Source organism: Solea senegalensis, linkage group LG11, assembly GCF_019176455.1.
Source record: "Solea senegalensis isolate Sse05_10M linkage group LG11, IFAPA_SoseM_1, whole genome shotgun sequence".
NCBI classification, from domain to species: Eukaryota; Metazoa; Chordata; class Actinopteri; order Pleuronectiformes; family Soleidae; genus Solea; species Solea senegalensis.
Window position 1 is genome coordinate 2,608,515 of NC_058031.1, and position 27,659 is coordinate 2,636,173.

At 43.1% G+C, this 27,659-nt stretch overlaps 1 protein-coding gene across 1 annotated transcript in view; it reads left to right on the top strand.

Annotated features, from left to right (window-relative positions):
* Positions 1-27,659, top strand: part of plxnd1 (plexin D1) — a 100,191-nt gene that overhangs the window by 32,578 nt on the left and 39,954 nt on the right. Inside the window, exons 8-16 of the mRNA XM_044037346.1 lie at positions 3,522-3,621; positions 5,346-5,444; positions 8,017-8,106; positions 9,431-9,539; positions 11,724-11,881; positions 17,099-17,244; positions 24,878-24,983; positions 26,762-26,901; positions 27,471-27,650. Of these exons, the coding sequence (XP_043893281.1) occupies positions 3,522-3,621; positions 5,346-5,444; positions 8,017-8,106; positions 9,431-9,539; positions 11,724-11,881; positions 17,099-17,244; positions 24,878-24,983; positions 26,762-26,901; positions 27,471-27,650 (1,128 nt within the window). The remainder of the gene's footprint in view (positions 1-3,521; positions 3,622-5,345; positions 5,445-8,016; positions 8,107-9,430; positions 9,540-11,723; positions 11,882-17,098; positions 17,245-24,877; positions 24,984-26,761; positions 26,902-27,470; positions 27,651-27,659) is intronic.

Here is a 27,659-nt window from a genome sequence, read left to right on the forward strand (position 1 = left end):
GCGTTACCGAAGCTGGAGGAGATAAGACAGGAAACACTAAATCACAATTAGCACGTGAAGAATTCGACCAGCTCTTATCACGGCTGTCACTTAAATGCTCGTTTCACTCTGTTAAAAAGAAGCGAGGGGATCATGGAGTATCCATCCATGATGTCAGCTGTCAATCACACCACAGCCACGCCCTCAAATATGCTGTGATTTATTGTCCAGTGACACTAATTGCGACAATAATTTACTAAAATGGACGTCGTGTTGTTTTGAAGACGACCAGAAACTAGCGGATTGTGACCGTAAACTCCTCGGGAAAATCTTTTTTTTTTACTGGTGCAATAAATCTAGTGAGAAGTAGGCTCATTCTCTCACAGACTAAAGCTGCTTTCAGACACACACTGAGCTCTGGAGATTGTCCAGAGGGGCTTTATGTGTGAGGGCAAATGTCTAGTCTCCAGGGACGGATGACTCAATAGCACTTTTTTGTGTATGACACCATCTTATAGCGATACTGGCATCAGTCTGTTACTGTCTTTGACCTCGTTCTGCATCAATTTGGCGTGTGCTGATGTATTTACTGCCTGTGAGCCATTTTAAAAACAAAATGCTGCATCAGTGCAGCCCTCACTAACGCTCTCTTTGTCACCTTTGGTTAGTGAAGCATTTGTGTGTGTAGATCCAGACCCGCCGTCCCCCCCGTGTTTGTCAAACTCCAGAGGGAGTAGCCCCCTGATGGCCATTCAATACATTACAGGTTAAAAGCTTATGCACTGCAGGCATTTTGACGTGTTTTAGCAGGAAAAGCACACGTGTTACTGATCACATTAACGTCAGCTCTGTTCAATTCATGTAAGTCAGGACACTGTGACAGTAGCTAGGGTTCCGTTACCACTGGAAATGAGCAAAACCTAAATATCGCAATAAAACACTGGCCTACATTTAAAAAATATTTTTTAAAAAACCCTCTCAAATATCGCTAAAACATTTTTTACACTCTTTTGAGGTGGATTTTCAGACGTGTCGATATAAAAGTTTATTGTAAAAGTGTAATGGGAAGACTTTTTTCCTGCATTTTCACGTCACCAGTGTCACCGGACATGACGTGGGGGGGTTGGGGGTCACTTGCTTCACAAACATGAAAAAAATCTAACATCTATCAGTGTTTCCTGTCACCTTTCCACCTGTAAGACCTGCTCACTCATTTATCACATGATTAAACATCATCGCGCTGCCTGTGTGTCTGCACTTCACACTTTTCTTTGTGCTGTCTGTGGCTCTCAGTTGCTTCCCCATATGTTCCCACTTAAGACATAAATCTGAAGAAGCATGAATGTATAATTTCTCCTCCTTTTTTAAGAAAAAAAGAGACAGAGATCTTAGCAAACGCTGAGCGATCTACAGCGGAGATGAATAAACTCTGAAAGGCTTTGAGTACACATGCATTACAATCCATTGCTGGTTTTGGTCTTTGCGTGGAATGTCATTTTGACAATATGAAATATACCACTGTGTGTATATCACAAGACCTATCCTTTAACCCTGAACCATCAATCAACCTTTGAACTCAAGTAGAGAGCGCTCACTGACAGAAACAAGGATATTTTTGACTTGTCACAAGTTTTCAGTGCGAGTTCGTCTTTAAATCATATAGCGTGCGTGCGTGCGTGCGCGCGAGTCACGGACAGACGACTAAACTGCGGCGCTGATGGACCTACTTATCAAAATGTCATTGCCCTCGGCGCCGTTAGACTCTAAATGGATCTCACAAGATAGAAGTGCTGGTGGCGGCCACTCTGAAGCCTTTTGTGTTTGCTCAAAGCAGAACTGCCGCGTCCTTATTCCGCCTCATTGTTCTGTCCATACGTCTTCTGCGCGTTGTTGTTCCTGCGTTAATGTGAGCGAGTGAGTGTTGATATGGAAGTGCTTTGTTTCATCTCAAAGCATATTTGGCCTGATTTGGCCTCCAGGCCGACTGTGTTTGTAGCCGTGGAATGAATGTGTCCACTTCTGTGACTAATCACTGCTTCCTTTTATTAAAGCTTTGATGGCAGTAATCAGTTCAGCCACAGTCTGCGTCGCAGTCCAAGTGAATCAGAGACAGCAACACACGCTTAAAGCTGCAGTGCATAACTTTTGGTGATTTCTGTTGATGCGCGTGTTATTATGCCGCTCTCTGTTTGGTGTTTAGTGAACAGAATATAGATGTAAGATTGTTTGTGTGCTCTGTCGAGCAATCCCGTTACACCTGGCTGCCTCATATTTACTGTGTTGCACATTCACATTTCTGCGTGTGCGTACATGCCTGCTGTTCTTTTTATACTGAAACAAGGGTCTGCATTAGGCTGGCATTCCATGCATGTGTATTCTTTGAATTGGTACACATGGGCGCAGTGTCGTAATGTAACCAAGTACAAATACTCTGTTACTGTACTGAACTACAAAGTTCACGTATCTGTACTTTACTTTGTTATTTATATATCCGGCAAGGTTTTACTCCACTACATGTCCTTTAACTTTCTTTGTTACTCAAATAAAGTCAGAAGCAGAAGAGTTGGTATTATGGTCTGTATTTATATAGAGCTTTTCTAGTCTTGATGAGCTGCACAGCCCACAGCCCTCCAGTTGAAAGACAACTCGCCCTACCACTGATCCACCATGGCTCAATCCAAACTCCTCACTTTTTTAATATTTCTACTTCTAAAAACAGGCAGTTTCACCCATTTTCCCCCTACTTGGTTAAATGAGAATAAACCTAAAACTGTTATGATGCTTCTGTGTTTGTTTAATTTACATTCTATTGCAGAGTCTGATTAAATTTGTTCAGTTTTTTTTATTTATTTGATTTTTTTCAGATCTTGTACTCATAAAACTAGGCGTAGGGCAGTTGAGTGCTTTTATTTTCTTTGAACAAAGTGACTTTGACATCAACTTTTGCCAGTTCTATTTATTTTTTTTACAATCCCAACGTCCTCTGTTGTTGTGGGAATGAGACGTGTATCTCAGATCCACTGTCTGATGATCGAATAACACATTTAAATTAGACAAAGTGGCCATTTAAGTACATTTCATATCATAAAATGACTTTTGATACACAAGTACAGTAAATGTCATATACTTTAAGACTTTTACTTTAGTAAACTTATAAAAAAAATTGACTTCAACTTCTACCAAAGTCATTTTCTGGTAAGATACTTTTATAGGATGTATGAGCATTTATCCCATCAATACTGTGTTTTCTGAGTGGTAGAATCCACTTTTTGAGTGTATTTCCTGTCATACTCTAACCTGTTCTCTGTTCACTGCCACAACGTCTCTGATGCCTCCGTCTGTCTTTGACTGAGAAACACAGAGTCGTGTGCGGCTTGATCCGCAGTGTGTGAACTCACTTGACAATGGTTTCAATGTAACGGACATTTGTTTATATTTAAAAGCTACACACTACATACTTCAAAACATATGGGAGCAGATCAGAGGGGGGCTGTGAAACCGTCCACATTTGTTTCTCAGCTTTGTGTCTCTGTCTGTGTCAGATGTGTGAGCTGCCTGAGCACAAGATGGAAGTGTTACTGGGACCAAGAGAACCACCTCTGTGTCTCCAATAAAGACGAGACAAAGCTCAACCTGCTGGAGGTGAGTAACCAGAAACCCGCTGTGTGTCATAATATTAACGGCTAAAGCTGACTGTCCCCGGCAGGAAAAACACATAGTAGCCACCTAATAAATGCTCCATACCATTGTAAGATTATTATTATTGCTTTATCTCGTAGGCATCTTTTTCTGACCGGAAAATGAAGTTCATGTCACTTTGTAAACCCCTCATTCAGCACCAACGTCCATAGAGCAAATCAGCATTTATAGCTCACTGGGACGGGGCCAGTGCTGGTCTACTGCTGCTTTATTTGCTAAGTCTGTGTCACAGAAAGGACTGCAAACACCAAAGTCATAAAATAACACATTTGAACTCACATATGGAGGCCGCAGTGGATCAACCGCTGCTGTGTGCCGTGATTTAAAAAAGGCTGATTTTCTGTGACACAATCTTCAGAACCCGCTGGACTTGGACGTTATATCTCCTGCTGCTGCGTTACGACACAGGCTCACATGTAACCTCAACAATACTGCGTGTGCTGCAATAATCTGACTCCAGACTCCAGTGTTTGGCAAGAACAATTATGGTGACTCGGGTTAAAGTGTCTCAACTACACTTATGTAGAAATGTGGAAGGCAGCTATAATGTCTCAGGAGGTCCTGGTTTTACAGACTCATAACAGGGTAATGTAGCGTTTTAACATTCCCTTGACCTCCTCTTTGGTTTCTCTGTGTGATAGTTACATTTGCTCTCCCGGCATGTGGGCATGTAGATTCGCTGTGCCCCTGCATTTGCAGAGAATTATTACTAAATGTCAAGATGTGTGCTTGCTGCCAGCAAAGAGATAAATCTACACCCATATACTCAGCTGTGGTTTTTTATTTATCACTCCGTTTAAGTAGGTGAGTGTACTAATGGATTATGTAGGCATGTTTGGCGACGCAAAGTCCCGCGAGAGTGGGAAGTGTGTGTGAAAAGTGAACAGAGGAGATGATGTAAGAAGGTTTTGGCATAAGAACATGAGAAGAGAAAACTTATGCAGCCTCACTGAAAGCGATCACAGCTCCTTGAGTCAGGGATCATACTATTCCTGTCCCTTCTGGAATGTTATGGACTCAGGGTCCGTGCGTGGAGGCGACCTCACGGCAGTCCCACACCCTCGGGCTGAGGGTCTGATTGCGATCTGTTACACTGCTGATCCCCCTTAGAGGACTCTGTTGTTCTGGTCAGCTGCTTGGGCAACTGTTTTACATCACAAGACACCCTGAAAAGGGGAAAGAGTCCTTCTTTTTTTTTTTTGGTAGACAAATACAGTAATAAAGACGTCACTTCTTGTCTCTAAACAATAAATCTTAGTCATGCGTGTTGTTTTTTGTATCCCATGAAAAAACATGTTAAATCGCAGGAGGCTCGGTCTTTTTAAGTCACCTTTTGTTATTTAAAATGTAGGTTATTTTTAAATATGAAGAATGTTACCAGGTCTTTGTAATGTAGGTCATAAAAAAGAACAGAGTTTTTCTTTTTCCTGCTCTGCTGAGCCCATCACAATGTCCGGCCGGTGGGTCTGTTTTTGTAATCCCTCATCATCCCTCTATTTGAAGCTATTGTTGTCTTCCCCCAGAGCGAGACTTCACCCTCTCATTTCCTCCTCCTCCAGATAAACAGGACAGGTATTTTGGGTTGCGGATGTATGCAAGGGGAGCCATTGTTTTCTTTAACTACCCTATGTCACTTCCTGCCCCCCAACACCCCCACCTCACTACAGAATGCCGCTTCCTGTCCCAGCCTGGTTGCCTCAGAGGTTCCTCCGGTACCATCAGGAATGGCCCAGGACTTCACCTTGTCCCTCAACCACATCCAGGAGGTACGAGAGACAACCTCCAGCTATGGAGCTGGACCCGGTCCAAATTGCATGTCGTGAAAATGATTGGAATAAACCAGAAACATATGGTGTGTTTGACTCAAGCTGAGTCAAACACAGATGGATGGATGGATGTATGTGTGTGCTGGGATTTGGGTCAGTGCATGAGCAGAACCTGAGTGTGGGTGATCCCTGTGTGAAGATAGACTTTACTGCACATTCACATACCTCATACTGCATGCTTGGTATAAGAACATGCAGTCTGACTGCAGGGTGACGTAAAGATCTGATCTGCTGCTTCTGTGTGTGTCTGCTGCCGAGCTGCTGCGATGTTTGGGTTTGCCTTAAAAATGATTATATACTTTTAAAAACTCTTGGTGAAATGACAGAAATTGAAGATACACTGATTTAGTGTTGCAATGAGTCAATATTTATATCATGAGCCAGATCAGCTCTGTGGACGCCGGCATTTTAGACCACCATGTTTTAACCCTTCACATGGCACTCAGGAAATACAGGAAATACTAAATTGGAAAACCCTACACTGGTATTAGCTGATAACGCAGTTTCACATGTCTGCTGAAGTTACCAAATATAGTTCTTGGCCCCATAAAGGACAAAACTAAACATCTGTTGAGTTTTGATGCGCCATAGTTTCTCCAACACACCTGGAGAGGAAGTGTGAAGTCAGGGAGATTCAGCTGCAACATGCAAGTGCTTAATTTTAACCTATAAATAGTCTAAATCAGAGGTCTGAAACTCGCGGCCCACACACATTTCACTTTTTTTTGAGATTCTGTGAAATATCAGATATTTTTTTATTTTCGATATCATGATGGAATATCGCTCACGCCTACTGAATAGTTCCAAAAACTTGACTGGCCCTCTACTGGATGCATGGTGGTTTGCGACCCCCTGCTCTAAATTGCAGACTATATTTAAAGGAGAGGAGTATTTAAAGTCGAAATACTTCACTGTATTCAAATTAATGCCAGGATTCTTTAGTATGAAGTCTTGCTTCCATAGGTCCCGCACAATAAAACCCTTGACAACTTGAAACACTCAAGTGCTTTTTTTTTTCCTTTTACTTTGAATGAGATAGAAGCCGTGTTTGAAACTGTAATGAAAGTTCATCTTTCCTCACTTCTGTCATCCAAGGCTACGAAAACAAAACAAGATTTATCACTGAAATGAAATAGTTCTAATAACAACACTCGATTTTACTTTCAAAAGAAAAACACGAGCAGAAGATTGATCTTCCCACACTCGCTGAGGAAACCCGACACTCTCTTCTCAGAAAAAATAAATCCAACCTCCTCGTTAGACAGAAAATATGTTTATGCTCATGTTGATCACCGCTCCACTGTCTGGGCTCACCAGGCCTCAGGTGTCTGACTGGGACTCGCTGAGTTGTGTCTTCGTCGGCACTGTTTAAAATGAGCAGTCAGTGTGAGGCGCCACACGCGGCAGGAGCTTTCATTTCGGATCATTTTAAACCCAGCTTGTCCTTAGTTTATTTAAAAATTCCCATTCTCGTCCCTAATCCGCACGGAGCGACGCAGATGTCAGTGCATCAGTGATAAAGACGGGTCCTTTATTTAAAAAAAAGAAAACAAACCCTGCTGACTGTTTGCCAGGTGTGGTCACTTACACATGCCTAACCCCGGCTGGCCTTTCAAACTCTCTGCCGGTGTGTTGCTATGGCGACAGACAATGAGTCACATACGGACTCAGACATAGTGGATGTGACACGCAGCCTGGATGTGATTGGCTGTCCACACGGCTCTTTATTATGAAAGTTTTAACACAAATGTTGTTTGAATAAGTCGACACAGAAGGAAAAAAAAGCGTGTTGCTGTTGTGGAACCTGCGGTGGATCTTGGTTTTGGTTCCCACACGTTTAAATCACAGGCCAAACATACAATAAATAACTTAAAATAACTGTGATAAACAGCTTCGCAGGAACACAAAGCAGATGTTTGTCTTTGTTCTCAGACTCACTTGACGTAAAAACTGGGAGTTTTCCGATCAAAGTGTTGTTTTTCTTTAGAATCAGAAACCTGCCAGATGTCAGAAAAAGAGACTCAAGGTTATCTGGGTTTTAAACAAACACAGAGAAATAGAAAGTCCCGGAGAAGGTGATTAAATTGAACCAATTTAACGTGGCTGGATTAACAAGACAAAGTGTTTCCTCCACTTATCTCTCGCTGTTCTTTCCTATCTCCGCTTTCTTCGCGGTCTGAGCGTCACACATCTTTTCCTCAGTTAAATGCAGGACTCTCATTTCATGATGAATATATTCACATTCATTACTTTGGCTCCCTGATGACTTGCCGAGGTGTGGGACTCCAGATGTTTATGCATATGAATTTTGAATGAATTGCATCTTTTTCCTGGCACAGACAATTATTGTGGGTTATTTTTTCAGACTTGTAAATTGTTCCCAGACATTTTTCTTTTTCTTTTTTTTTTTAGCAGTGCTTGTGTAGTTTTGCAGTTTACTTACTTATCGTGGATGAACTATTGCTGCTGAAAAGAAGCTCTCTCTCTCTCTCTCTCCCCCTCTGTCTGACAGGGGGAGGAGCTGGAATGTGATTTCGGGACGGAGCAGCGCTACGAGGCGGCGTGGCTGAACGGCTCGACTGTCAAGTGCAGCGGAGTCACGGTAAGTCAACAGTGACCCACCACAAATAACTAATGAGTCAAATTTGCCAAGTCTCACGAATAATCAGCTCATTTCTGACTCAGTGACTGTGAATTTGTTGCTCCAGTGTATCCAACTACAGCAGCATTTCACAACCTTTTTGATGATAAGGACGGGACAGCAGTTGACAGAGGGGGCGCTAGAGAGCTGATAGTCTCCTGCTAAAATCATGTTAAGTTGTAGTGCGTCCATTTTAAATATAAAAGCAGTAGCAAGAAAACACAGATTTGCATGTTCTCCCTGTGTGTGTGTGTGTGCTCCCACAGTCCAAAAACATGCAGATTTGGGGTAAATTGGACAAAATTTCTAGGGTGTCAAACTCAAATGGCATTGAGGCCAATGAGCGTCTAGTCTGGTCTAGAGGGGCCCAGTCTAGATTAAAAAAAGTGGGAATTAATAACAACTGTTCATTAGCTGGTGAGCAATATGAGCTTACAATAATATGATATGATGATATGATTTTATCACAGTAAAAACATGTTAAAGCTGCAAAAAATTGTATTCATATGAAAAAACAGAGAAATTAGATTCCACTGTCAAATGAGTTCACACAATGCCGATTCAGCCTTTCAGCTCCACATGACTCACTGCAGACTATCACTGCACACAGGAAGTGATTTGTTTTCAGATAAAACAGATCAGACTTTATGCTGGTCAAAGGAGACGGCTGCAAAGTCAAAGAAGCGACCTTGAAAAGTATCATAAAACCTGGTGCTGTAGCTGTACACACACAAACACTCCCTCTGTCAGGTCTGATAGTATTGCATGACGGAGCACATTTTCAGGTGAAGGACACAGTCGTATAAATAATGCGGCGTTTCGATTCTATTCATGAAGCCTAAACAGAGGCAGAATCATTTCAACAGTGATGGAAAATCAGCACTGCATCTATAAAATGTATATAATTCACAATTTAACCTCATCCGCTGTACAGAGCACACAAACCTCTTAACTCAGCATCAGTTCAAGCTCTGTTTGAAACAGTTTCTGAAGGCAATGTGGTCACAGTTTAGTAGAGTGTAAGAGTAACAGGCGCAGCAGGTTTTTAATGTTCAGTCTACTGCACAGCCCTGTTTGGTTTGGTACTTTTAAATGAATAAAATTTCCTTGTGATGTTTAATAAAAAGTTGGATTTCCAGAGGGGGAAGAAAGAGACAGAATACAATGCAGTAGGTTTGCTTTAGGTTTGCAGACCCCTGGCCTGGTATCAGTTGTGAACCCCTGCACTATAGTTTGTTTCTACGCTGTTTTTGTCACAGTACCACTTATCTCCCTCTCCCTTTAGCTGTCCACCAATCAGAGGAGTCAGATTTACCACCTCAACCTGAGGAGGAGAGGATACCCTCGCGATCAGGGGGAGGACATTTTTGTCGACAGCCCTCAGCCCATGAAAGGTAAGACATTACACCAATGGTTTTGTAGACGTGCGAGAAATAACAGATGAAAAATACAATTCCCATCTGTTCCGCTTCAGCTGTTTGCTCGGCTCGCTCGTACTTACAGTGTAATTAGACCGCCACAAAAAAACAAGAGAAAATCCGCCGTCGCTGCCACCGCTGCTCCCAGATTGCATTTCACCTGTGCACCGATGTTTTCTGATGAGATTGGTGGATTTGATTAAACACAGAGAAAAATAAAGAATCGCTTACAGGGACAAACAGTTTTAGTCTGCCTTTCACTTGCAATAATAGCACTTTGTCTATTACAACACATAATTTGCCAACAACCAGTCATTTGCCATAATGTTATATTCTCCTACCGTCTAATTACATGCGATGATTATGGAGCACAGAGAGCTACAATTTAAGGTGTTATGAGTGCTCCTTACAAGCTTTGTCCGTATGTGTATTGTTGCAAATGCAGTTTGGGCTCCATGACAACGGCGGGATGATGAAAAGTGACGTGTTTGTTGTTGAACTTGGCATTTTGTCCATCGCGCAGTTACAAGCCAGCCCTCGCTTATAGACCAGCTCCAGATGTGCCGTGCACCGTCCATGTGTCGCCCATGTGAGCGCGGGACGCCGCCTGACACGCCGCGCCGTTAGCAGACATGGCCGCCGCTTTGTAACATGCGGAGTCATCGGATTGTGAAACAATGCATCTTTTATCACTCACATGCAGGGGCACAGACACAAATGCAAGCACAGATGCACATGCGGGGATACAAATGGGGCGTCTCACAGGGAGGCACATTGGAACATGAACACAATCATCTGTTTCTCCCTGCCTTTGTTCTCCTCCACTAGCTGTCTCTTTTTCTGGATTCTTTTTTTTTTTTATAGCCATGAATATATCATCTTGTAAATGCTTGCACTGATTATTCAGAGCATGCAGCCCATATGGCTCATATATGAAAGTATGAAGTAAGCGAAGAAGTCTGCAGCGCCTTAAGTGAACCAGACAAGACAATCACAGTCCAGCAACACTGTAGTAAAGTTGTTTGTTTGAGGCGATGACACAAAGTCAGTGCTGCGTTTGCTGCGCACACGCCCCCCCTGTGTGCCGCCAGTGAAAACATGGCTGCCAGCTGGGACACGAGGAAAAAAATGATTCTACCTAATAAAGTCAATACATCTACGACATCCCAAGAGTATGTTTGCTGCTTTATCTCGCTGTTAAGCTGAGGACAGACTACAAGACTTTACCTACGATTCACAGTTGGGCAGAGTCTGCTCTAGTCAGCGCTAGTTGCGGACAGTCGGCACAGAAATCTGTTTGTGTGTTTGATTTTTTTGAGCCGAATCTGGATGCAATCGGGTAGTGTGTGCTGATAAGCGACCCAAAAAAGAGTAGGTGGGACACGGGAAATAGCATCAGAAGACGACAGGAAGTAGCGGCAATGATCTAATCAACAAAACCAATGTTGACTCCTCCATGACTTCACCCATACCCGTCTTTTTCTTTCTGCGCAAACAACCGTTTGTCGTCCATGTTTGTTTCCCCTTCGCTCTGTCGCTCTCGTAGACTCTCGTGAGAGTTTGACAAATCACGTAGTCTGTGATCCCTAGTCTTTCCGTTGGGTGTGAACTCCATGTCTTTTCAAAGTTGGACTGTGAAAGTTATGTAAGTGTGTCCCCCAGCTTTAGACAGCCTTGGCTGCAAACTGTAAACCACTCATTCTCCTGCACCAAAATCCATAGAGGATATCATCATTTTTTTAGCTGGTGAGGATACAGGAGTCGCTGTCTGCTGCTCCTGCCACTGATGTCTCTGTTACATCTGTGTCACTGAGGCAGCAGTGGATCAACAACTCCTGTGTGCTGTGATGTAAAAATGCTTCTTTGCTTCATGGACTTTGGTGCTGGGAGTGACAAACTTCAGTTCCCAGCTGGAAAAGGTTATCTGACAGTGAGAAAAAAGCAGCAAACATAAGTAGATTGTATAAGGTCAGCTTTTTGTTAAGTAGCTAAAATCAGTTTTTCCCTGTGAAGGCGAGCATCTGTCTCAGGCTGGCTTGTGGCGCCGCTGCACCGGGAGCACGCATGGCAAAATCAATGTTAAATATGTGTCTGTACCTCATGGAACCAGCCTTTATTGTAATTCTCTCTCATCCTCTGACCTCCTTTGTTTCCTTCTAGTGGAGGTGTACAACTGTGGAGTGGGCAGCTCCGACTGCTCTCAGTGCTGGGGCCGCGAGGATCAGGGTCACCGCTGCGGCTGGTGCGAAAACAGCTGTAGGCCACGGGATGAATGCCAGCCAATCAGAGATCAATGTCCGGCTCCTGAGATCCACAAGGTGAGATCACATGTTAAGCACACATGATTGTGGATGACTAATGACAACACACAAACACACACAGCCTCTGGCCTGTATTTTAAAGCCATAACATGGTAAATCATGGGGGTCATGCCCCCCATGCTCTGTCTGTCCTGTGTCAGCTGCTCAGGGTAATGTTTGAATAATGTCTCATTAAAGGAGTCCACTCAGTAATAACACTAACACTCACTTAGCCACAGGCCTCCGGGGACACAGCCGCGTTGATCTGTAGTCACTCAGGACTAGCATGGGAAACACCTTCTGTCCTGTGTAACTACAGTCTGTGTGTAAACTGTTTGGACTGGGCTATGGGGGCCATATTATGTGTAGGCTTCCTTGTGTGGAAAAAAAACGCAGCATTTAAAAGAAAACAAATAAGAACCATGAGGGATTTGGGATTTGCGACCACAATAGGAGCTAAAACCAGACTGGCAGAGAGGAAATAAGGAGTGTTTATCTTTCACATGATGTGACTGTGGTCATGTTAAAGTGGCCACCGCGATTACGGTCAGGGCTGTTTATGGAACTAATGTCCATGATCAAATTCATCTGTTTGTCCGAGTGTTTAGAGTCGCTTTTGTTTTCTCTTCTTTTCTTTTCTTTTTTTTTTAATTTGCCGCTACCGAACTTTGCACCAGCGGAGCCGCAGCAGGCGGTCATGGGAAGCACGGCTCACATGAGACCCAGTCGGCCTCAACTTCCTGTAGATAAAACCTGGTCAGCCCAAGAGAATAAGCAGGGAGAACAAAGCAGGCTGACACACAAACACAAACACACACACAGACACACACACACACAGAGGCCCGCAATCTATCACACAAACAGACCATATTGAAGCATTCACGATTATCCCTCATTCTTTGTAGCTGTCAGCATGGTGTGACTAACAGGATGCTCAGTGAGAGTCGAACTTCTTACATGAGTGAAGTTAGACGGGCTGAGCTGCCGTGTGCGTGGGCAGGCTATTGCTTTGCTGCAATTCCCTCTCTCTCACACTCACTCCAATTCACACACACACACACACACCCACTGGTTTTCCCAGGAGAACGAGTTGCTGAAAGGATACTGGGGCTGTGGTTCTGTGGGGTGTGTGATGCAATGCTTTGGCAGCCATGTTTTCCCAGAGAATCCACAGAGGTTACAGAGCCCGAGCGCTCCAGCTTACAGAGGGAAAGATACGCTCGCTCCGAAACACTCACGCACACACACACGCACACACAGACACACACACACACGCACGCACGGCAGCAGTTTGTTCATTGACCGTGTGTGTAGCTGAGATAACACAACATTGTTTTTCCCTTCACTGTTTTGTCTTCCATGTGTGAGATACTAGCACCGTAATATCAGAAAAATAAGGAGGAGGATTTCATTTTTGCCACTTAATCACAAAGAACGTTTCCTTACCATGCATCTATTATCTGTGTCAGACCTTTATTCTCATGTTTTATGCATGCAGGGCCACTCTTTAAGAAAAACATTGATTATAGATACTAGAACAGGAAGTGCCGGGCATAGTTTATCAATGACACGAGGAGAATGAAGAGAACAGAGGCATGTGGGTGAGCCATAAACGGTGCGGATAGAGAGGACGGAGGACAGAAAAAAAAGGGTGGCGAAGTATAGTGAGAGGCTTTTTCCTGTTTTTGTCCTCACGTCCTCCTTGATTAGAGCGATGCAGAGGAACTGGAGTTAGGAGAGGCAGACGAGAGCTCTGACCTCAAAGAGATCTGTTTGCAACCAATTTTTTAAAAAAGGAGGGGAAAACAAAAGGGAAACATATGGAGTTTATCAGTTTGTAAGTGTGGGAAAAAAGGTTGAATTGCCTCATATTATGATTTTAGAACTTGTTTTCCTTCCCAGACTTGTGATATTTCTACCATTACGAACAGAAACAGCTAAAACAGTGGCATTTTAGAGGACGCTCAGCTGTGTTGTATTTACATTTCAAGACGAAACGTGCGCTACAATCAGCTGTTTATCACGGATGACGGATCATCTTTCGTGATTTTCGTATTCCCATAGCAGCCTCCGCGTTAAATCTCACCTTCTACTGTTCTCTATGAGACGACACAGAATAGGTGTTTTTCACTGTGGTGAGCTTGGTGGCGAAAACGGCAAAAACGCCACTTCCACGGAAGCTCAGCTTCTCTGGGAGTCAATGGAGCTTTGGGGCACGGACGCTGGGCTTCTGCATGACGATAGGAGGAAAGGTCTGAAAGGTCTGAAAGGCGGAGCCAGTTTTTAATTGACAGCGTCGCAGAAGCATGTCAATTAACAACAACAGCGGAGCCTTTTCCGCCTCAGCCCTGTGTGGATTTTGCGAAAAAAGTCTGCTGACAAATAGCTAGTCGTGTGTTACCTGCTCGGCGATATAGCCCATTTTCATTTGTACATTTATGCTGTAATTATAACACACTATTATAGCATTTCAGTTTTACATAATTATCGCGTTTCCTTGTCCTAGTTGTTTGTTTGCAGAGTTTATAAATAACTGGGCCTGAAATGAGCTTCCCCTGTTTCAAAGACCAGCAACTGTCACTGAGCTAAAAGAAGCAGTTGACAGTTTATCTCAAAAATTATTGGAGGTTCTGTTTATCGGGGTTTTCTGCAATTCAGGGTTTTAAAAAGACATTTTTCATTTAAAGCCTCACATTTGTGCTGTGTCCTATTTTAAGAGGCTTTATTCATTTTGGCCCAGCATTGTTTTTTGTATCTCCAGCTGTTTGGTGTGTAACACTGAGCAGGCAAAAGATATTTTCTGCTTGGTCTGATTGTATTTCTTTTAATTTTAGAAGCCCAGTTTGTTTAAAAAAAAATACACACATTCTGTTGTACATGTTATGAACCACTGTCCCTTTCACTAAAGATAGAGTGACTGGCATGTGCAATGTTTTTGGAAATACGATTGGATCAATCAGGAATAGAAAATATTGATATTATCAAACTGACACGCACGTATCGTGATACAATTATGACAACAGCTTGTTGTCCCAGCCTCATCGGTTCGGTCGCTTCTCTGGTGCAGATTAGGTGTTCACATCTGAGATGAGAAATGTAGAGAAATCCAGTCCTCACATGCGTTTAATAGCACCCGCATCCCTCGCGGAGGTTTGTTGCAGACACACATTCACACCCTGTGAACTCCCTGCAGGCCTGGCTGGGTCTGTGCTGCAAATCAAGACTCTCAGACTTGTAAGAGGTGTAAATGAACAGCATGCCAGCTGATGTAGATGTCAATGTTCAATGGCACCTCAGAGACGCGAGGTTCTATAAGACGTATAGTGATAATAAATAACTCACCGCTTGCTATGGAGCCCTGTGGCTGAGGGCGGCTGCTTTTGTGTGACTATTTCCTTTCATTCTGTGCATATGTTTTTATGTGGTGTTTGGACAATACTTGGAATTGAAGTATGTTCTTTTTTTTTAGGCTTAGTGGCCAATAGTTCAATAATAGTTTCAACATATATACATAGATGTAAGCAAATCACGTGATGCCTGGGAAATGCAAATTCCAAGATCTGTGGCTCACCGAAGAAAATGACAAAGACTGATTTTGACCAAGACCGCGAGCCCAATCACTCGTCCAGATGCAGAGAGTGCTGCACATCAATAAAAGTGGACGCCATCATGGGCGAAGCGGCTCTTACAAGTTGCCCTCCCATCTTTAGCTGTGTCAGCACATTCGGTCCTTGAATTTGAGGGAATTGGTCCTGAAAAGTCCTTGAAAAATCCTGGCAAGCTCTCCATTTCTGATATTGATGCACGTTTTATTTCATATTTTATCAGACTCTTTCTTTTTTAAGGGTTCTCTCTCTCTGAACTGTCCTGTGATTGGTCATAGTTACAGATTTAGTTGCGAGGCTACAAACAGAACCCAAAGGACGTGCAGAAGTGTCGCAAACGTGTAACTTGTAACTTTCATTCAAGTCTTTATCTGATTATTTTTTTGCCCTGCCCTAGAACATACACAGTGTAAGTTGGCACACTTAATATCCAAAAGCTTAACACAACCTCAAAAACAATGACATCATTTCCTGTGGTGTAGGTTGCACAGAAATGTCATGTTTGTTTTCAAACCATATTAAAAAAAACATCATACAATCTTGCTTCACTAAATCGCCTCCCCCTTTTTTTTTTGATCCGGGAAGTCTTTTGTTTATTTATCTGCACTGTCACACTGACGGGCTTTAAATTATCTGGCTGCAGAGGCAACATTGTCCTCTCACCCAGACGAAACAGAAGTGCTGTTTTCATTCTCAGCCTGGGTCTCTGATAGAGCCGGAGCCAGGTTAATAACACAGGCGGGTCACGGTGACCGCAGCGAGGTCGGCGGGGTCACTCAGTAAAGCCTGCACGCTGCTCGGGCCAGCGACGCTACAGTGGTGAGACGGTGGTTGGATTGCTTCTGTCTGGTCTTTGCAGATGTTATCGCCGAAGCTGTGTTTCCGTGGTGATTGAAGAGGTGATGGTCCTCGTCTTTGTTCCTGGAATGAAGGGGAGAGTGGAAAGAGACCAAAGGCAAGGGCTGAAATGGCGCGTGAGAGTTTGCCTCTAAACAACAACATAAAGGGGAACTAAGGAATTTGACAAAGCAGACACCGGAAAACAGATGAAAGGAGATAAAATGTTGGATTTATTCCCTTTACTCCCTCTCTCTCGCTCTTTCTCTCTCTTTTTCTTACCACCACCACCACCACCACCAAATTGCTTTCGACACCCAGTTCCCTAAATTGCCTCCCCACTCATCCATCTTTCTGCCGTGCTCTCCACCTCGCCTCTTCAGCCGTCACTCCCTCACTCTGTCTGTCTCTTGTTGGGTGTGAAGGAGGCTCTTGCTGTGCTCTTTATTTGCATGTGCTGTTGAGGATTAGAGCCTGAAGAGTCTCAGACTGGCACAGTTAAGAGTCTGCATTTATATGTGTATATACTACACCTAAACAGTGTGTCTTATCATTCAGATCTCAGTCTTCAGAGGAGGAACACTTAACGTGGGCCACTTATCTCCTTATCTCCCTCCATGTCAGCTCCACACACAGCGTCTTCATTGGCCTAATTTCGTGTCACTTTCATTGTCATCCATCATTAGAGGGATGTGCTGGAGGAGATAATCTGTTTGCGCTAATTTATTGTACATGTTACAAGGGTTTTTCCTTTGTTTTCTCCCGGCTCATTACTTCACCGTGTCTTTGGCAGATCTCGCCCCTCAGCGGTCCAGTGGAAGGAGGCACCTTGCTGACAATAGAGGGCAGGAACCTGGGCCGCAGGGCTGATGCAGTGAAGGTCTTAATTGGAGATGTGCCATGTGGTCTCCTGCCTGAGCTCTACACCATCTCTGTTAAGTAAGTAACACAACACGCGTCTGGATTGTGATTCACAGGATAATGTCAGCTGTTGTTGTGTGTGACTGTGTTTGCTAAAGCATGGCCGAGTGCCACCACCTATTCTCCTCTCTTCATAAGGTCAAGTGTGTAAAACAGTAAACTACCTCTAAGTGCAATAAAAAATCCTTCACTTCTCGTAGCCTGAGAATAAGCCTTTTATAATAAGAACCTTAGGCCAGGGCCTTGCTTTACAGACCATCTGGTGCCACCGAGCTTACTACAAAAATGAAAAAGACTGTTTCTGCCAACATAAACCCACCCATAAACCAACAAATAAGGAAGCATGACAACGAGCGTAGAAGAGCGGAGAGTGTTTACATCCTCTCTGGTACACACAGGCCTCCATAGTTCACTGAAACACTGTGGAAAGCCAGGGGTGAAAGATTGTCAAAGTTCCAGCACTACTTGGCTCGACTCAGCAATAGTATCTGGTACCTTTTTTTTAGTACCCGCACTGGCGAGGTTCGAAGCGAGCTGAGCCGATACTACAATGTGACGTCAATAGACTGCCGGCCGATGATTGGTCAGAGAGTGTCGTCACTGGACGAGTCATGAGCACGGGAATCAAACCGAATAATGCTGAGCTGTAGATCAGTTAAAAAGACTTAAAAATCCTGAAAAAATGCGTTCATCTCCAACATTTAGCAAGAACATTTCTAATATCTCAATATTTAACAGAGGAGTTTCGAGGAGGTGTATTTAGCGACAGCAACGCCGAGCCGAATCACAACCAGTTCAGACGGAGTCATGCAGGAAGCCCTGAACTGATTTTTGATTCACAGAGTGCACAGAAAATCACTAGTTTACATCACATATAAAACAGCATCAAGGCAGGTTCTTGCAGCCGCGCTATGACGACCCCACCAACGCTGAGGAAGAGTCGAGCAGACCAGTGCTGGAACTGTATAATGGAAAAGCGCCAAAGTAAAACACAACAGTATTTACTCATAAAAAGCAGATTTAAGGTGTTTCAGTAATGACTTAAAGGTGATAGTTCAGCACACTTCTTTGATAGATTTTGGGAGGGATTTCAAAAAGGGAGGAGGCAACACTGGAGAAAGTTTATTTGCCTTCAGAGAATGTTCTATTTCCCTAGTTTGGTGCTCAGTCCTGGGTGGTGGAGACAGGTTGTCAGTTCAAATCCCATTTTAAACCAGGGGCCTTTCAGTATGGAGTTGTGCATGTTCCCCACATGTCAGCACTCAGCAGTTGTCCATGTGTCATGTTGTACTTTTTCACTGATTTTATTGGAGGGCTACTCTGTGTCATGCTGCTATGATGTCACGCTGTCTACGTGGCTGGCGCAGTTATCGCCATCTGTCCAACACACCCATGGTGGAAATGCAAGTCAGATCGGGGTTTTACTGTTTCCAAAACATAACATAGCGAATGGAACTGCACTGTACTACTTGGTGGAAGTGCAGCCAAAGGATAAGTAGCATCAGGGACGGATGGATTGATGGATTATCTACATTGCCAAAATGGCAGTGTAGTAACAGACTGTCCTGTACGTCAGTATATATGATACGCATGTGGAAATATGTGATTATACTGCAGCCTGTATGAGTAAGATGCTAGCTGATGATGATGACGACCTGTTGCCATGGAAACCTGATATGCTTTCAAGCAGGTGAGGCATCGGGTAGATAGCAGCAGCACAGAAGGTGTGACAATCAGAGCAGGTGTGTCACAGGGAAATGAACCTTAAACGAATCCTGACACATACTCTACATTTAAGACGCCGCAAAAGCAGAACCTGAACCGGTGTGACTAAAACCTCAGATGATGAGAAAACACAGTGATAGCTGCTTTATGTGACCTATTACATTTAATGGATAGTGGGAGTTAGCTGACCCACACTAAAAATGACTCAGTGGCTTGGAAAAGTATTGAAATTTTAATGGTTTTGAAAAAGTTTGAAGTGCAGAAACACAGCAAAGATTTAAATGCCAGTAACGTTTTATGCAAATCAATGCATGACCCATGTTTATGGGCCTAAGGTAGTGTTGCTGCATATTTGTTGCACAACAAAGAAAGCTTTCTGAAAGTGGCTCCTGCAGCAAATACAGCCTGCTCTCCCAGAAACATGTTAACATTCTGTAACATTCTGTAACCATGGGTAACGTTGGATTTGGGAATTCTGCACATTAAAAACATAGAAGTTCAATGTTTTCATGTCCACATTTTTAAGTCTTTGAAGGCAACATTTGTGGATGGTTTGGGGGGGGGGAGTAAGAAAAGCAGCAGAGCACCAGGTCGAGACCAAAACGCTGCGTCATCCTGGTGTGTTTTGATGGAGTGACACAGCATGTTTTACTGCTGTTATAAGAACCTGGGTGTGTTTAACTGTGTGACACCTGGGGAGGAAAAAAAAAACCTAATCACATTCATAACCAGAAAATGTTTAAATCATCACATCCATTTTAGCCACAGGCGCCACAAAAAGTTACCATCATACTGATATGGACGTCTGTAGTCATGTGAATAATTAATGCAATTTTTGGTTCAGAAAGAGTGAGCTCACATGTGTGTGTGGTTTGCTGGAACGCACAGACTGGGTTGGAAAGATGTGATAAAGTGATGAATAAAACATCAGAATGGCAGAATTAAAAAATGGGTAATTTAACCTTCTGTATAATAAGCCATTAAAGCCAGCCATGACGATGTTACCGACAAGCTTTTCTTGTAAAGAGAATCCACCTTTATACAAATTATACCTCCTCTCACAAATCAAAATCATAGATTATTCCCACCAACACATACATGTGTGTCGAAAAATAGAATCTTTTTTAGCGTTGAACCTTCCCTGCATGGTTAAGTTTTCATGTATTCATGAGGCTAATTTTCACAAATATTATTATGCAGCACACCTCTCATTTTAAATGGCTCCATTGCCATCTCTTCTTAGCTCAGGGACCATCACAGTATCACCATGGAGACAGCAGGACCCGGCTCTAACACTGGGATAACAGAGCTCAGTGCAAGTCACTAACTCTACAATAACATCCAAACTTCCCCTTCAGTATCTGTAACACTGCTTGACTGGAACTGTTTGTCTGGTCTTGCTCCACTGAAGCCAGACATTATATTAAAACCAGTTCAAGGGTGACCCGTGGGTCTTACCTGTCACTCCGGCTCCCTGACACACCCCCCCCCACCCCCCACAAAACCACACGTACAAAACAGCGAATCACATTTCACTGCACGGATGATCTCATCCCGTGTCGTCATTCCCGATTGGCTCCTCAGGCTGGTTGTTATGACAGCGACGCATGCCCTCATCGCTGGAAGTGCCACTGACAAATCATAACACGTCAGTGCGACTTACAGTGTCAGCACATTTGACTTACACACACATTCATGTACATTATCCTTCTCCTATCCCTGTGGGGACCTTCTCCATTGATTTGATTTGATACCATTAACTTAAACACTATACTGCTATCTATATACTCTGTGTGTGTAATCCCATAATTAGCTGTAATTAATCTCATCTTTTTATCTTTACACTGATACTTGTAATCTTTAAATGTAAACTCACTGAAGGGTATAATAATGAGTGACGTCTAATGGTGAGATTGTAACAAACAGTGGACACACCCCTCCCTTTCCCAAGCACGTCAGGGAACTACGGTGGCCTTCGCATACCAGAAAGCAGGTCATTCCTCTTCACGTGCGTAGTAAACTTCCTACAAGTACATATAAACGCCTTGTTCTAAAGATACCAGAACCACATTGTATTTATTTCAAAGTAAATATACACTTCAGCAAACATACGGGTGAGTTGTTTTGTTATTGTTATTATTGTTTGTGAGTTCTGTTCAATTAACGCTCCTAAATGTTACACACTGGACCATTTAGAATTCATTTAAAGGAAGAATCCTCTGTGGCAGCTGCACAGGAGGTGAGCAGCTGTGATAATTGCAATTCTTTCTTTCTTTTACTATAAAGCATAGACTTTTTGAATATTTGAAAATAATCACAAAGGTTAAGGCATTAGTATGTATGAAATTATTAGAGCTGGGCATAGATTAATTTTTTTAATCTAGATTAATCTCACTGCAATCTTGGAGTTAATCTAGATTAATCTAGATTAAAATGGCTCATTTGAATTCTTCTTCTGCTAAGTGGCGCTCCTCTGTTTTCATCACACCTAACATTAGGAGTAGGACAGAAAAAGTATATCAGAGTAAGATTGCTAGTAGTAGTAGGCAACTATCAGCAACTAATCAGCAAAACGTTGATAACGTTAGCTAAAGCTATACCGCGTGAAGTTAGTTTCAGGTTGGATATTCATTCAGACAGTTGTCGGACGCGACGGTTGGATATCCAACCTGAAACCATTTTCACCGTGGTAAATTACATAGACCGTTATAAAACAAAAAATGACAATAAATTACATAACGTAACGTTACCTACATCCGCGCTCAGCCAGGTCAGAGCCTTCTGGGCCAGGTATACATCCGCGCTAACATATCAAAGTGAAATTCATAGCTTGCTCACTATGTGGACCCAGGTCCCAGACCCAACTTTGAGAATAGATTAACGGCGATAATTTTCTTATCGCGCGATAAGAGTCTCGCGTTAACGCAGCACGTTAACGCCGTTAACGGCCCAGCACTAGAAATTATAGATAGATAGAAAGAAAGATAGATAGATAGACAGACAGACAGACAGACAGATAGATAGATAAATCTTCAATCAGAATATCTATATTCAAACTAGCTCTCATACAAATGACACAAGCTCTCTCTCTCTCTCTCACACACACACACACACACACACACACACACCTGCACATGTGACCTCATTTACCCGGGCTGTTGAGACAAGTGTCTGTTCGTGTGCTGAGAGGCTAAAGTTCACATCTGCGTGTCAGAAGGAAGAAAGTGTGCAGCTCTGCAGAGACGGTGCTCCACTCTCCCACCGTCAACATTTTAATTAATGGCACAGTCGGTCTCGGCACACCTCATTTACTGGAGCACTCCTCTGCATGCTTGGCTCCGACCCTCCCTATGATTTTAATACTACCCTCGAGTAGCCTTCGTCCTGTCCATTTAGCAGAGCCCAGACAACAGTCGCGAGATTTGATTGCTGATGATCCTCCATCATCCACTCAAGGGAAATGATCATAGACATCTCTGCTCTAGCCAAAATATCTCCCTCTGAAACCCATAATATCTACGTAGAGGTTGTGCGTGCTGGAATGTGCATGGAGGAGCATGGGGTCAGTCCGGGCTCCGTGTCTTCCTACTGCGAGTCTGCATATCCTGTGATTGGAATCACAAAGCATCAACATCACACTCACCGCGCTCACACAAACACGCTGTATAGAATATAGCAGGGTGCTTGTGCCTGGAAGAGTTTTAAAGACATTGAATTCAATATTTAACATTTCACTAAACATACATGTTTAAACATGCACTGTCACTAGCTCGTTCAGAATCAGCTGATCTTACGTGATTTTTGGATTCACGTAGGAGCCTCCGCACGAAATGGGATGATACTGAATAGGTTTCTTTCTCTGCAGTGAGCTTGATTGGGACAAATGCGGCACTTCCATGGAAGCTCAGCTTCTCTGGGAGTGAATGGAGCTGTGGGCGGGGTTTTTTTTTTTTTGTTTTTTTTTTCCAGAATCTGAACATGTGTTTTCTGTAAACTGATGCACATAAGCCTTTATGGCACATATTCTTTACCTCATGCTCCTGTAATCTGTGATTAGGACTGAAAGCTCGGCTCTCAACATGTGGCTTTTACTGCCGTTTATTTTCAAGTATATTGTTGAGGAAACCTGTGAGTAATTTTGGCTCAGTGAGTACATTATGCAGACAAAGAAAACATGTTGTTCTGTGCGGTAAGAAAGACCTGACATTTAAAGGCTCATGTAGTTACAGGTTTCCTCCCTGGTCTCAGTTTGACCTCACCCAGGCTAAAAATCTGTCAAGCCCAGCCTCACCGCGCCGTGCGTCCTGCCAGATCCTCCTACATTAAAACACAGCCCCTGCACTCATGCAAATTCTCCTACGACTCCTCTGTCAATCATTCAATCCCTCGCTGAGAATTTATAACCACGCAGCCGGCACCGAAACTTCGACTAAATAAGCCGACGGGGTGTTGAGCTGGAAGTGAATCATGTGAGGTGATAAAGGTTGTGTTCTCCCCGCAGTACTTTTATTCCAGCGAGGCAGCAGAACAGTAGATCCCTGTGCCTCGGTACACCGACGTGTCATTAATGCGAGACGTCCCTGTAGAGCCTGCGCTGATGACACAAGGCTTAATCACAGCCAGGAGGCACGGGAACAAGCCTGAGCAGCCCCTTAATCTCCTCTGTGGTTAGACACATCTGGTCTGAGGAGCTTTGAACTTTACATCTCCTAATATCTGATATCGCAAAGGCTTTATTAGATTCCATATGTAAATGCAATGTGGTTTGATGAATTAGCTCATAACCACAATTCTCCCAAGTTTAATTATATGTCATTGTTTAGCATTCATGATGCAGAGCCTGCTTCTTCTCTATATTGGTTCCTCTCACTTGCAATTTGTGTTGAGCAATTCATTTCTTTCTTTTTAATTAAATATAATATGTAACATTTCTGCTTTAAAATATCTAAAAACAGTCTTCCGGTTTCCTCCTGAAGCCAATCAGGAAATAAGAACATGTTGAATAGCCACTAGAAGGTAGCTGTGCTGTTTCTAATGTCAGTAAACACTTCTGAGGAGTTCATGCTCTCACTCGCTTGTGTCAGGTCTTCTTCAATAGAAGAATGAATGCACAATGTTATTTTTGTAAATGACGAACATTATTAGACAATAAAATACAGCACATACAGTATGAGTGGACATCAATAAGAGCCTGGTGGCAGGTGACGCCTCAAATCGAGTATTTCGAGGCTTCAAAATGGGAGTTTAGTTTCTAATGTGTGATGTCATGCCCTTTGGTTTCCAACACTTTTTTTTTTTATTTCTATATTTATTTTATTTTATTTTATTGTGTGTATTTGTCTCTAATGGATCATGACTACCCATTGTAATTTTGCGGCACATTCTGCCACCAAACCTCTCCCCGTAAAGCAACCAAACAACACAACAAGACAACGATTGTCATACATTGGGATTTGTTGTGCGTGACAGATGCAATTTTCTGTTTGTATTGTTGAAATTTGTGACCATGTTGTTATGCTGCCTTCTTGGTCTGCTCACCCTTGAAAAAGATATATATATTTTGTTATCTTAAAGAGGCTTTTACCTAGTTAAATAAAGGGGATATCTATCTATATACAGTATATATATCTACATATGTAGATATATATATACATATATATATATATATATATATATATATATATATATATATATATATATATATATATACATATATATATATATATACATATACTGTATATACACTGTATGTCCTAAGAAGTCTGTATGGGAATCTTGTTTGGTTATGATCCCACACTGTTTTCTGCGATCATCACACTAGGTCTTCTGTTTTTGATTAGACTAAAGTGAATTATATTATTTGTCCTCGCTGATATCTGATTATGATGCCTACAAATAAGGAGGTCATTCCTTTTGAATTCCCCAGGTTGGTGTGTGTCACCGGGTGGTCTGAACAAGACAGGACAGACATTGTCCAAGTGGACGTGGACCACAGTGGGATGGGCACATCAAAGGAGACGTTCTCATACTTAGTGAGTATCCTCCTGTTGTCTGTCCTCCTCCTCCTCCTGCTGCTGCTGATCTTTGGTTTCTGCTCTTTACATTCTCTCCCTTTACATTCTTCTTCTACGCTCTCTCTTTTTCTTGTTCCCCACATGGGACAACCTTCCCCAAGTGTGTGTTTTGAGTATAAACAGATGCATTTTATGATCCAGAAGAATGTGAATCTTTTAACGTTCATCTCGGCTGCAGCTTAGCAGGGTTTGTCATTCTGCGCTGGCTGCCAGCAAAAACAAATATGGAGTTGTTTGGAATGTCCTCTTGCTCTTAATTCATCACTGGTCGAGGCGAGGTGGCCATTATTGTGCGAACTGACCTCAACCCACACAGTCTCCCACTGGATTAAGAGCATTCAGCCAGTGGAAATACCCATGCAAGCTCTTTGTTTCTATTGTTTATAGACAAAGACGTTGTATAATTTAGAGCTGGAAAAGTCTCTCATATGTGCAGCTCCTAACAGCCGCTCTGTCTGTGAGTCATCCCTCCGAGAAATCACCCGGATCTCGAAGCCCTTCTTGAGGCACGAGGATGAAGAAAATCCTGAACAACAAACGTTGTTACTCGTCCGTTGTGGGAACTCCTCTTGGGCTTCCTTCGTCCAAACCCCTGAGATGCTCAGTATTGGAGAGGGTGTGGCTTTGAGAGGATGATGTGGGAGAAAGGGAAAACAGTTTCAGACACAGGATAAGTGTCTCTACTGCATCTCCTTCCTCAAAACCTTTAGAAGGAAACATCTGCCTCCTTACACCCACTCTGCCACACAATGGGTCTCCTCCGTTTGTGCACAGTGAGGAAGTGAGTCCTGTCAGTGAGGATAAGAGGTTTCCCTTGAGGCAAGGTTCATGGCGGGGATAGAACTGAGTGGGGTTGCTGAAGAGCTGGACAGGGCTATTCATCTCTGTGTGAGGAGTGTGTGTGTGTGTGTCTGCGTGTGTGTATAAGACTGTGTTTGTGTGTCTCTTTTTTTTTATAGGCGTATGCATGAATTATTAGGCCTACTGCTTCTTTCCTGCTCTATAGCCGTCCTACAAGCTCAGGCCTGAAGGCCTGGTCATCAGCACCACGTCGACATACTGCAGCGTGGGCTGTCTTCACAGTTTGCTTCACTCATTTACTGTTGTAGTCAGCAGCTGTCTCAGCCGTAAAAGACAAGATAACTGAATTGAAAAGGATGAGGGAAGCTTTTATTTGTTGGCGAGCACAGCATCATAGTCACAGTCACACCTGGTATTCACATCCACTTTAGGTGATGCGATCACGGGCAGATCATGTTAAAACCTCATTTGGAGGTGGTTTGAGGACGCATGTGCAATCATTCCTCAGGACACGTTACATACGTCGTCTGATCTGCATTTCACGGGATTTCTCTTCATGATCTTATTTCATGTAACAGCAGTGTGAGTAGAGCTTTTCACTTGCTCACACACGTGTCATTTTATTATGATGTTTGTTGAAAACGGTGCAGGTAAAGCCAGATTCCGTCATATGTGGGCACAGGAGAGGCATCCAGAAATGAAGAATCCAGAAATGTTTTAATGCCAGGTGTTCGCGAACAGCGGTACTTCAGCAGTTATCCGCGTGTGATCGGCTCACTGAGAACGGATGTTAATACCAGCTCTGAATGGCACCGTAGAGCACAAACCACAGTTTGAACAAATGTGTCCTTCCAGGTTGAAAGAAGCTGCCAGACGTCTGGTGATAAGTGTGATGTTTCCTGTAATGTGCGGCATTTTCTCTCCTCTGTGTTCAGGTCCCAAAGCTTCTGTCCATGGAGCCGAGGAAGGGCTCTCGTGCTGGGGGAACCAGGGTGACCATCTGGGGGGAGCACCTGGACATTGGCTTTCAGGTCAATGTCAAGGTCAACAACACGGTGGAATGCACCATCACAGAGTGAGTATGATTTATTTTGTGAATGACTGAGGAAAAAAGAAAGAAGAAGAGAGGACAGCCTGCTCAGTTCAGGAGCCTTAACTTTACTGTCTAATAGCTGCAGGAAATCCTTTAATATGACTGTCATTTAAAGCTTTCAGGAAGATCCTGTGTGCATTTGCTTATGTCTCTCTATGTCGTCTACAACATGCATTCTGACTGACAAGATTTACTGTATACCATTCAGAAGCATTACTTTAAATAAAAGAAAAAGACCTCAGTCTGAAAAAAACACACAACATGGCTCCATAAAATTCCCGCACTGATGACAAGGCTGCACGCACAAATAAATCACATGAAAAAAGAAACATCTCATGTGCAAAAAGCCTTAATACTGAACTAAGGGTCAGTAAAAAAGACTTAGAAGTGACTCAACATCTGCTTTCACTATTTCATATGTGCTATGGCAACAAATAAAAGCAAACAAACATCTTAATTCCTCATTTTGATAATGAATCACTAATGAACAGTTTTAGAGTCAGCAGCTTTGCCTGAGATGTGTGGTCACAATGTTTACTTTGCTTTCTTAGGAAAACAGAAGAATTCATTGAGTGCACCATGCCACCGGCCTTGCAGATGCACACTGAGTCCGTGACAGTGTGCGTCGAGTTTGAAGGCCTCCCTTGTCAGAGCACGGAGCTTAGCACCACCTACACGTATGAGAAGAACCCCACCATCAGCTTCATCCACCCCAAGAAAAGTTACCTCAGGTGGGTAAA